General features: G+C 39.9%; 1 protein-coding gene across 2 annotated transcripts in view; it reads left to right on the top strand.

Annotated features, from left to right (window-relative positions):
- PIAS1 (protein inhibitor of activated STAT 1) overlaps positions 1-12,451 on the top strand; it is a 146,536-nt gene that overhangs the window by 120,486 nt on the left and 13,599 nt on the right. For both annotated transcript variants that reach the window (XM_049777847.1, XM_049777848.1), the window contains exon 9: positions 10,661-10,821. In XM_049777847.1, the coding sequence (XP_049633804.1) occupies positions 10,661-10,821 (161 nt within the window). The remainder of the gene's footprint in view (positions 1-10,660; positions 10,822-12,451) is intronic.

Raw genomic sequence — 12,451 nt, 5'->3', positions numbered from 1 at the left:
CCAGAGCACTTGCACAGCAGTTAGGCATTTGCCTGCACACGACTGACCCAGGACTGACTTCGGTTTGATCCCCAGCATCCCATATGGTCCCTGAACCAGGAGCAATTTCTAAGTACATAGCCAGAAGTCACTCCTGAGTGTCACTAGGTGTGGCCCAAAAACCAAAAGTTAAAAAAATAAAATGAAGTGAATTTTAAAATAGTGTTAATGTTGATGTTTTGGTGTTTAAAATTATTGTACCCCTACCACCACCAAGTAATTGTATCCTTAAATAAATAGCACTTAGACCTTGAGAAATTGTACAAGAGTCAGGTATGTCTTCAGTGCAGCCTACCCTTAATGGTCTTCTAGGAGTGATCCTTGAGCACAGAGCTAGGAGTAAGCCCTGAGCATAACCAAGTGTGGCCCAGACCTCCCCTTACCCTTTAAGACAAACAAATATATATATGTAAGCAGAAATTAAATGTTATTTGTCTGACATCTTAATAAAGACCTAAAACAGGGCTAAAAAAACTTTATAATTGCCAGGTATATTTCTGTTCAGTATTAAACATTCGTAAATTTCTGAAAAAGTACAGTAAAGTTAACAAAAGCCATCATCCTGGGAGTTTATAACTCAAAAGCCTTGTTGCACGTAACGCCCTGGCCCCAGCTCTTTGTATTCTCAAGCACTACTGGGTAGCCCACAATTAAACCTCCACATCCTGTCATTTTATATGTGTATATATATATTCCTTAATATAACCTATCTTTTTTCTTAGGGAAAATGTTTTATATTCATTATATTTAAAATGTTTATATTATGTTTAAAACTTCTTTGTCAAGTGACACAAGTGTTGACTAAACTGAAGGGAGAAATAGCACAATAATGATAGAAGACTTTGATTCCCCTTTATTTGCAATAAATAGAACTGACGAGGTCAATTAGAAAGCAAATGACTTAAACAGAACTATATCAGCTACATTGATCATACACATACAGAAATACTCTATCCAACAACAGCAGATTGCACATACTTCTATTCTTGCATTGCTTGCGATCAGCTCAAGAACTTACTCATCTAAGGCATATGCTCCACTGCCTCCCAACCTCTCATTCTTCTTCCTGGCCCATAGATATGTCACACTAACATTAGGCCATAAAACAAGTTTTAACAAATTTTAAAAAGATTGAGAAAATTTGAAGTATTTTATCTTACCACAGTGAGATAAATCAGTAGCACAAGGAAAATAGGAAGATCCACAAATAGTTGGAAATTAAAATAGTCAGTGACTCAAGAAGTCGTGAGAGTAGTTAGTAGATATCTGGAAATGGGGGCCATAGAAATAGCATAGCGGTTAGGTGTTTGCAAACATTCTACCCAGGTTCAATCTCTAGCACCCCGGATGGTTCCAAACTTGCCAAGAGTAGTTCACACCTACAAAATTACCTCTTCCTTTGCTTTTGCTACACTCCACAAGTTTTAATATACTATTTTACTTAGTGTTTGTTTATTTTTGAGCCATACAAGCAATGTTTGGGTTTTTTTTCTGGGTTCTGCACTCAGTGGCTCAAAAATTCAGTGCAATTCTTATCAGAATTCTTTGTTTTGTTTTGTTTTTGGGTCACACCAGCAGCACTCAGGGGCTACTCCTGGCTCTATGCTCAGAAATCGCCCCTGGCAGACACTGGGGACCATATGGGATGCCGGGATTGAACCGCCATCCTTCTGCATGAAAGGCAAATGCCTTATCTCCATGCTATCTCTCCGGCCCCTCTTATCAGAATTCTATACCATTAGTTTTACAGAAACAGAAAATTTGGTCTTAAAGCTCTTATAAAATCACAGGGAACCCCAAATGCCCAACATAATATAATAAAGAACAGTTTTAGGCTTCACCAACCCTTATTTCAAAACTTGCTACAAAACCCATAGTGATTAAGGTGGCATGCTACTAGCCTAAAGATATGGTAATAATAGACCAATGGAGGCCACTAGGAATCCCAGAAAGAAAATGTTGATTTTATATTCACAGGACTTTTGACAGCACTGCTAAGTGGGGGAAAAATAAGTCACTTCAATCATTTAGAAATCTGGGTATTCACATGCAGAATCATATAATTGTATCCCTACACGGTGCATAATAATGAACTCAGTAAATTAGAGTTCTAAAATATTAAATTATTGGATTTAAAAAAAGAGGAAAGACTTTGAGATGTCCAGTTTGGCAGTGACTCATGGGCAACAAGAAGTAAAAATAGACAAATGGGACTATACCAAAACTTCAAAACAACAGAATGAAAAGACATGGAGTAGGAGAAAATAGTTGCAAATCATCATATTTGAGATGGAGCTAATACCTTAAATATATAAAGAACTTCTACAGCTTAAGAGCAACGATAACAAAAACAGCCTTATGGTAAAGTGGGCAGAGGACTTGAATAGAGAACAAAGAGAATAGAAATGACCAATAAACACAGTGTTGTTCGGCATCACTAACAAAAAAGGAAAGTGGAAATCAGAATCAAGTGATCTGTCACTTCACGCCCTTCAAGGTGGTCATGAATCAGTGCCCTAGAAACCTGGCATTTTGTAGCTATGAGTGTAAATATATCCACCTTTGTATAGGGTAGAATGGCAGCTCCTCAAAAAATTTAGATTACAATAATATCCAGCAATCCTCTCTGTGTGTGTGTGTGTGTGTGTGTGTGTGTGTGTGTGTGTGTGTGTGTACACAGTTTACTGAGTTAATTTTTATGCACCATGTAAGGATACAATTATATGATTCTTTATGTGAATTCCTAGATTTCTAAATGGTTGAAATAACTATTTTTCCCCATTTAGTAGTGTTGTCAAAAGCCATGTGATTGTGTGTGTGTGCATGTGTGTGTGTGTGTGTGTGTGTGCGCGCGCGCATGTGTTCACAAAATTGAAAGCAGCAGCTGGGAGAGATAGTTCTATTGAGCTATTGACTAGAGAGTATGCTTTTCATGTGAAAGTCCCCAGCACCACAGGGTTCCTTAAGAAGGGCAGGAAGTAGCCCCTGATCACTTCTGGATGTGGCCTAAAAGCAGGTTATCATAAAATAATCAGTTTAATCATAGTAGTCACAGTAGCTCAGAGGTAGAACCAATCCAAATATGAATTGATGTGAATGATTAAAGAGATGAGGAGCATACATAGCAGTAGCACAGCGGGTAGTGCCTTTCCCTTGCATGCAGCCAACTTAGGTTCAGTCCCTTGCATCCCATGTGGTCGCCTGTGCACTGCCAAGAATAATCCTTAGTGCAGAGCCAGGAGTATCCGATGAGCATTACTGGGTTTGCTTCACCCTTCCAGAAAATAAGGAGGGGGGGTTAAGTATGCGCTTACAATGAAATATGCAAAAGTAGAAAAATCTCTCATACTACAACGTGGGTAAACCACAAGGACATTATGATAGTAAGCAGGACAAACTAATCACAAAAGTAGAAATAAGTATGATTCTAGAAATAGCAAAAGCAGTCAGAATAGTAGAAATAAGATTTAAATGTAGTTTCCTAGGGCTGAGGTTAAGAGTATGTAGAGGGCCAGAGTGATAGCACAGTGGCCTTGCACATGGCTAACCTGGATTCAATCTCCAACATCCCATATGGTCTCCCCAGCCTGCCAGGAGTGATTTCTGAGCACTGCCGGGTATGGCCCAAACCCCCTCCCCCAAAAAAAGGTTTGTAGAGTTTTGTATTGTAAGGTAAAAACATTCTTAAGATCTGTTGGCACAACAGTGTGAAAGTAGTTAAATAATTAACTATACCTTAGCTTAATTTATTGAGGAAGGGTCTGAGGGGATGGCTCAAAGGATTAGAGCACTTGGTATTGGGGAGCTTCCCGGTTCTATCCCTGTCACCATGTGGTCCCCTGAACACCAAGAGTGTGGCAAAAAATAAAAGGGTTAAAATAGTAAATGTAATGTTTGTTTTATCACAATAGAACAGTGACTTGGGCTACATTCTTTTTTTTTTTTTATAGAGAACTATTTATTTAGGAAAATACTATAAAATATAAACAAATTTTAGGCTTCCTAGTTATAGAAGTGTTTATAGACTTGAAATAAGATGAGGAATATTAAGAATACAATGAATTTATGATTTCACAAATGTTATAGTAACCTGTGGTATAAAGGAGGGTGGTAATTTTTAATGTTTAGAAAAAAATGGTTCTCAAACTGGAAAAAAAAGGGTGAGAAACAATAAATTAATACTTTATCCTAGTATCTGCCTTATTCTCCATTTAAAAATACTAGAGATGGGGCCAGCGAGGTGGCGCTAGAGGTAAGGCGTCTGCCTTGCAAGCGCTAGCCAAGGAAGGACCGAGGTTTGATTCCCCGGCGTCCCATATGGTCCCCCCAAGCCAGGGGCGATTTCTGAGCGCTTAGCCAGGGGTAACCCCTGAGCATCAAATGGGGTGGCCCTCCCAAAAAAAAAAATACTAGAGAAGATGAGAAATTTAGAGAAAAATATATTCTTTATTTTCATTTGTCAGACTGAAAGAAGTCTTAGTTTTCTGCAATTTTATTGCCATTATAAGTTTATATCATTTTAAGATTTACATGAAGCACTTCTGTAAGAAGCACTGTTGTGTGTGTCAGGGGTCCCAAACTCGCGGCACGGCCCTCCGTACAACATTTTGTGGCCCTGCCCTAGAGAATCTTTTTTTGTTTTGTTTTGTTTTGTTTTAGTTGTTTGAGTCACACCTCCCAGAGTTCAAGGCTTCCTACTGACTTTGCACTCAAGGATCACCCCGACTTTGCCTCCTGCGGCCCCCAGGTAAATTGAGTTTGAGACCCCTGGCATGGTGCTTTTTATTTAAAGAAGGAGTTTTCCTTAGTTCAGGAAATCTCTGAATTGCTGTTATTAGAGTCAACAAATAATCAAATAATATTAAACTAACATCTGATTTCAAAATTTAGATTATGGAGGCTAAGGAGATAGTACAATGGGTAGGGTGCTTCCCTTGCATACAGCTGACCTGGATTTGATCCCCAGAATTCCGTGTGGTTCCCCAGCACCACCAGGAGTGATTCCTGAATGGAGAATCAGGAATAAGCCCTGAGCATCACCAGGTATACTCCCAACAACAATAAAATTAAGATTATACAGAAGGAAATGATACACAATCCATAATCATAATATTTATGGGCATTTATTTGACTAAAGAAATGGTCCCCTTACAATTTTTCTAGAACCATAGGACCATATATTTTAGATGTGTTACGACGCTGAAAAGTAAGACTTAATAAGTTTATAGATATCAAATAAGAGTTTTGTTCCTTTGAAATATGTAAATACAGTGTGCGTTTGAATTGGTCTTAGTGTGATATATATAGCTCAAAAGAAATGAGCTTGCTGGTGTTATTTACTGAAGGCAATGAAAATAAGAATGATTTTGTTCTTTGAGAAATTTTTTTTGGATTTTTTAAAAATAGAGCTAGGAGAATGCTGGCCTGCTTTTTGTGATACTCCTCAGACCTGTAAACTCAGAAATAACTCGGAACTGATAGAGCAAAGTATGCCTTGGAGATTTATTTCGGAAACATGATGCAAACGATGAAAAGTTGTGAAATAATTTTTAAAGAAAGAAAAACATATAATATATTCATTTTAGAAGACCTTTTCAGTATAAGCTGGTTTAAACGTATATCAAAGTTTTTTTTTTGTTGTTGTTTTTTGTTTTTGGTTTTTGGGCCACACCGGCGTTGCTCAGGGGTTACTCCTGGCTGTCTGCTCAGAAATAGCTCCTGGCAGACACGGGGACCATATGGGACACCGGGATTCGAACCAACCACCTTTGGTCCTGGATCAGCTGCTTGCAAGGCAAACACCGCTGTGCTATATCTCTCCAGGCCCCAAAGTTATTTTTAATGCATCATTTGTTAATGCATATTAAGATTGGTGGCATTGATGCCAGAGAGATAACACAAGAATTAAGGCACTCACCTTGCATATGGGCAACCTAGTTTGATCCCCAGCACTGCTGAACACTGCTGGGCATCACTCCTGTGCACCACTGTGTGCTCCATGTGTTGTGTGACAGTGTATCACCATGTGACCCCAAAAGCCCAAAACAAACCACCTAAAAGCATTAGTGGCATGAGCATATTCGTTTGGAAGTTGTTTCAAATTATTTGTTTGTAAATGATAGCAATCACAAGTAGGAGAAATTATATTTACAAGACAGTGCTCCAAGTTTCTCCAAGTTAAAGAAATCAATATCCATTTGCACATGTATATTTAGAATTTAATAATGAAGGGGGTGTTGCGCCACACCTGGCGGCACTCAGGCATTACTTGTGGCTCTGCTCAGAAAACACTCCTGGCAGGCTTAGGTTCTGGGATTCCAAGGATCAAATCTAGTTTGGTTGCCTGCAAAGCAAAAACCCTACTGGTTGTGCTCTCACTCTGGCCCCAAGAATTTAGTGATCTTTTTTAATGGAATTTGAGTAGTATATATTTCTTGTAGTTCTTTAAAGAAATGCAGTAGTGGGCCCGGAGAGATAGCACAGCGGCGTTTGCCTTGCAAGCAGCCGATCTAGAACCAAAGGTGGTTGGTCCAAATTCCGGTGTCCCATATGGTCCCCCATGCCTGCCAGGAGCTATTTCTGAGCAGACAGCCAGGAGTAACTCCTGAGCACCGCTGGGTGTGGCCCAAAAACCAAAAACCAAAAAAAAAAAAAAAAAAAAAAAGAAATGCAGTAGTGTGACAATAAACAGTTCATTTGAACTTGAACTTTTGTTTTCCTGCCCATTCATATTAGTGTTCTCAAAATTTCTCTAAGTAAACTTGGCATTGTGGTGGGTTATATGGGCTTGAGAATTCTCTCTTATTAAAAAATGAGCTGGGGCCAGAGAGATGGCATGGAGGTAAGGCGTTTGCCTCTCATGGAGAAGGTCGGTGGTGCCCGGCATCCCATATGGTCCTCTCAGCCTGCTAGGAGCGATTTCTGAGCCTAGAGCCAGGAGTAACCCCTGAGCACTGCCGGATGTGACCCAACACTCCCCCCCCCCCCCCAATGAACTGACAACTGTGGACTCCCAAGGATAAAACAATCCTTAGCTTTATCTCTACAGTCTTTAATCTACCCATGAGTTAAACCTACTTATGTGTAGGTTAAATATTAAATCAAATATTTAATTTAGGGCCAGCAAAATAGTACAGGGATTAAGGGATTTGCCTTGCATATGGCCAACCCCAGTTTCTTCCTCACTGCTGTATGGATTTGGCCTCAAGACTTAAACATGTTGTAGCGACACCACAATGGGTAGGGCATTTGCCTCTCGCTGACCTGGATTTCATTCCTGGCATCTGATTTGCCTGCCATGAGTAATTTCTAAGTGCAAGGCCAGGAAGAACCCCTGAGAGCTGCCAGATGTGGCTTCAAAACCAAAAAGAATCCAACATTACTTTAAATTCAGCACCACAAGCCAGATCATTATTTGGAGAATGTTTCTGGACTAATCTGGTATATCCTTACCAGATAGATGATTTTTCTCTTAAAAGCTAATTCCTTTTGCCTTTTCATCAGATGTTTATGTAAATCAAATTGTAACAGTTAAACAGAAAGGAATGAAATTGTTCAATATTGTGTGCACATGAATAGAATAGAATGACTGACTAAACTGAGGTTTTGGGTAGGTCTCAGTATATTTACAAAGTGATTTCAAGCACATATGTTCTTATATGTCTATTGAGATTTCACAATGTGACAAACATATATGGTAAACAGTATTATTGCAGCCCCATGATCTTGAGGTATTGAGGCTATTTTTTATCCCTCTTTTTTCTTTTTTACTAGGGAGTGGGGAGGGATGTTATTGGATGTTATTGGCTCAGGGATCATTCTTGGTGGGGCTCAGAGAACTGTATGTGATGCCAGGGATCAAGTCTGGGTTGGCTACATGCGAGACAAGTACCTTACCCATTGTGCATCATTCTCCCCTCCTTTTATCTACAAAACTGAAGCTCCAAAAATGAAATAACATTTTGAGTTTACACAGTTAATAATACTGAGTCCAAGATGTAGGCCTTGATTGTCTGAACTCCAGTGTTCATACTCCAAGCTCACAATGTGGTGCAGACAGCCTGCCCATTTGCATGAGTAGTCCCTTCTCCAACCACTCGACAAGCACAGCCAAATCCTTCTCAGCACACAGATCTTTCTGCTCTGCAGCAGGTTCATTTCTAAGTGTCAAGTCTAAGCAGATATGTGATGAATTTTTACTAAGAAGAGACACACAGAAATGCATGGTGTTCTCATCTGTAGGGAAAGGTTTGAAAGACCAACATAAGGATCTACTGTTGGTAACTAACCTTGCAGTACTTCTCATAAGTTTATAGCTTAGTTTTGTTTTGGGACCCCACCCTGCAATGCTCAGAATAACTACTGACTTGGCACTCAGGAATTACTCGTGGTGGTGCTCAGGGGACCGTATGGGATGACAGAGATCTAACCCGGGTTAGCAGTGTATGCAAGGCAAGTGCCCTATTCTCTGTACTGTTACTTCAGCCCCTTTATAGCTCATTTAGGTCTTTTATCATTCTTCACTACATTCTGTTGAATTAAGAAGAAAATGATATAACTTTAGAGAAACAACTATAGGCCAAGAAAGGTAAAGTGCCTTTCCTGGAAGCACAGTTGATTCCACAGTAATTTTTGGCCCCTTTTACTAGGAAAGTCTTAGTAGCTGGGAAATTTCAGTCTTCACAAAGACTGAAATTCCTCTGCATCAAGATTCTTTTCCTTCTTTTTCCTTATTCATCTCTCTTTTAAACCTTTGTATTTTCAAACTCACAGCGATGTGAGAGTTATTTTCCTAAGAATTTAACACATAATGTGATTGAAGATAATTTCTTTTTTTAATTGAATCACCATGAATTCAAAGTTATTCTTGATTGAGTTTCAGTTGTACTATGTTCAGTCACTCATTCCTTCACCAATGTCCTCAGGTTCCCATCTGCCCTCCCAAAGATAATCTCAATACCTTTGATCACTATTCTTCTGGGTTTCCTCTATCTCAGAGATCAATCTGCAGTTATTTGGGTGCCCCCACTCATGGAGGGTGTTCATAATAGTTGGCAGCCCCTGGACAGAGATCTACTTGGCTTGGCTGCATTGACCATCACTAGCAGCTTCTGGGCCAGATGAAGCATGTTTCACATTTATTCTGACCTTTGGCAGCTTAAGCAGTATTTACAAGGCAAGAAGAGAATATACCAGGGGCCGGGCGGTGGCGCTCGAGGTAAGGTGCCTGCCTTACCTGCGCTAGCCTAGGAGACGGACCGCGGTTCGATCCCCCGGCGTCCCATATGGTCCCCCAAGCCAGGAGCGACTTCTGAGCGCATAGCCAGGAGTAACCCCTGAGCGTCACCGGGTGTGGCCCAAAAACCAAAAAAAAAAAAAAAAAAAAAAAAAAGAAGAGAATATACCACAACACACTGGAAATGCTAGGCATCTATGAGTGTTGGCGAGGCTGCCTGTGGTGGTGCCCTGAGAGGGAAGATAGAGGGGTGCACATGCACTTTCCTTCCTCTGCATTACACCAGCATTGTGGAAAACACCATGTATTCACATTTGACCTGTGAATTACTGTCCAGTATATATGGTCTCAATATAGAGACCATTTTGAAAGCAAATGTATTGTACATGAATCATACAGTATTTACTGAAATGTTCGTTTTTTTCCTTCCCAAATTCCTAGTTACTTTGTTGACTTAAGAACTACTCAAGAATTTGGAAAAAACACTCTTATGAAAAAATGCATATGATTAGGAAAATCTGCATATATTTTGTTTGGTTTGGTTTGGTTTGGTTGTTGGGCCACACCTGTTGACACTCAGGGGTTACTCCTGGCTATACACTCAGAAATCACTCTTGGTTTGGGGAGCCATTGGGATGCCCGGGATCGAGTCCAGGTCTGTCCTGGGTCAGCCGTGTGCAAGGCAAACGCACTACCATTGTGCTATTGCTCCAGCCCCTGCATATATTTTTTTAACCATAAACCTCCTAAAGCCAATTTTGTAAGCTTTGGGTTGTAAGTAATAAATGCCCTGCTGTGGGTTTTCTATAGGTTTCCAAGGAAATAGCTAAATTTTAACCCACAAGTGCAGGCTGGTAGAGGGAAGTGAACACTGGTGAAGAGATCTATGTTGAAGCGTTGTATGCCTGAAATCCAGTCATGAATAACTTTGTAATTCATAGTGACTAAATTTTTCTTGAAAAAATTGTGAAATTGAACAATTGTGAATTTACTGACATTCACAATTTTTTTGGAGGGGGCTATACTCAGCTGTGCACAGGGTTTATTCCTGGCAGACTTGAGAAACCCTATGGGATGTCAGGGATCAAACCCAGATCGGCCACATGTGAAGCAAACGCCCTACCTGCTGTGCTATCGCTCCAGCCCCTGACAGTCAGGATTTCTGATTTATATAAATGACTTAATTGGGGAAAAGTTTAAGCCATAGATGTTTCTCACCTGTGTTTAGTGTTCTTCTACAGTGATGAAAAGTAAACACAGTGCACATAAAATGGGAGTATATGGTGTGTCTCTGTGTGTCTGTATGTATGATATTCAGAATATTTTTACCAAAAATTTTATTTTTAATAGTGGTTGTCTAATATTTGCTTTTGTCTTCTTTTAAAGCTTGGTAAAATGCGGCTGACAATTCCGTGTCGGGCCCTTACATGTTCTCATCTGCAGTGTTTTGATGCAACACTTTACATTCAGATGAATGAGAAAAAACCAACGTGGGTTTGCCCTGTCTGTGATAAGAAGGCACCATACGAACACCTTATTATTGATGGGTATGTTGATCTAAAGTGTTGACTTACATCTTGAAATGACCCTTGGTTATCTAGGTCTCTTATCATCTAGGTGTGAGGCTAAAATTTACATGTAGGAGCCAGGGAGGGAGCTTGCTCAGAGGGCTAGAGTGAATGCCGTACTCCCAGCACTAAATAGGTACCCTACCCAGAATAATACCTAAGCACTGCTTTGTGTGGCCCCCAAACAACAACAATAGTATGCCATTAGTGTTTGAGCTATAATTTTATAGTTCCAGAAATTAGTGGAGTTTTTTCTAAATTAGTTGTTGAAATTATGAACATTTCCCCCATTTAGTTTGATGCCCTTGTTTTTAAAAATGTATGCTACTCTCAGCTACACCTGACATTTACCATTTAAGGCACCGGTGTTCCTGAGCATTCTGTGTTTCTATAGTTATACCTGGATACACAGGCTAATTTAAAGAAAGAGTAGAGTAGAGGGGCCAGAGAGATGACTCAGGACTGTGCAGGTGGCCTGGGTAGATCCCTGACACTGCTTGGTCCCCTTTACTGCTGGTTGTGACCTCCCCTACCCCAATTTTTTTTTTAAGAAAAGAGGAGAAAAAAAACTTTAATCTTCAATCAAACTGAAGCTTCCCCCAAATAGGACTTTCTCCTAATTTGGGAGATTTCCCCCTGCTTAGTCATGCACATTCCTCGCCTCTGGTGTTTCTAAAGCTGATAAGTACACTGAGCAGCACCATTGGACATCTGCACTGTTTCTTGTGTCTCACCACACCGAGGGGGGTATTCCTCCCACTCCCCTATTCTCTTGCCTCATTCACCCTCATTCCTTTTGCCATTGAACAAGGAAAAATTATGACAGGGAGTATCTTGATACTTCATGTTCTCGCTAGCAAATTCTTAGGCAACGTTACAAGTGTTGGAGAACATATTGAAGACGGAGGTGGATAAAGGAATGGGACGCATTTAGCAGTACAGATACAATAACACGGAGCTTAAAATATAGCAGACTACTCAGGGGAGAAGAAAGTAGACATGCTTTTTACATATTTTATATTTAATTTTCAAACAAAAATTTTATTAATTATAATTATTTTATAACCACTGATTATTTTATTAATAAAATTGTTTTAATATTAAATACATATATTTATCTACATGTTAATTATAACTCACTGATTGATTATAATTGAATAATAACTTTTTACCAGCTCTTTAGATGCCCTACAAGTGGGATTTTTCTTCTTATTAAAGCCAAATGCACACATTTAGAAAAAGTTGGAAAGTGCTTCTGGTATGTCATTTTCTGATTAACATAATTGTGATTTTATAGTATTAATATCTTGGAGGGACCCTTCGGGCACAGAGGGAACACGCGGGGAGGGGCAGAGGTATGCAGTATCTGAGATTCAACTAGGTGTACCTCATGCAAAGCTTGTACTTAGTCTGTTTTGCTGTCTCTTTTTGAGAGGAGACACACTCAGACTTTGCTCTCAGCTCTGCTCAGAAATTACTATTGGCAGTGCTTAGGAGCCTTGGGAGACCATCTGGGATGTCAGGGATCAAATCTGGGTCAGTCACATGGAAAGCAAGCACTGCACCCCCCACCCCCCACCCCATTGTGTTATCTTTTTGGCCTTTGATA

Source organism: Suncus etruscus, chromosome 1, assembly GCF_024139225.1.
Source record: "Suncus etruscus isolate mSunEtr1 chromosome 1, mSunEtr1.pri.cur, whole genome shotgun sequence".
Taxonomy (NCBI): domain Eukaryota; kingdom Metazoa; phylum Chordata; class Mammalia; order Eulipotyphla; family Soricidae; genus Suncus; species Suncus etruscus.
This window is presented reverse-complemented; position numbering and strand designations above follow the sequence as displayed.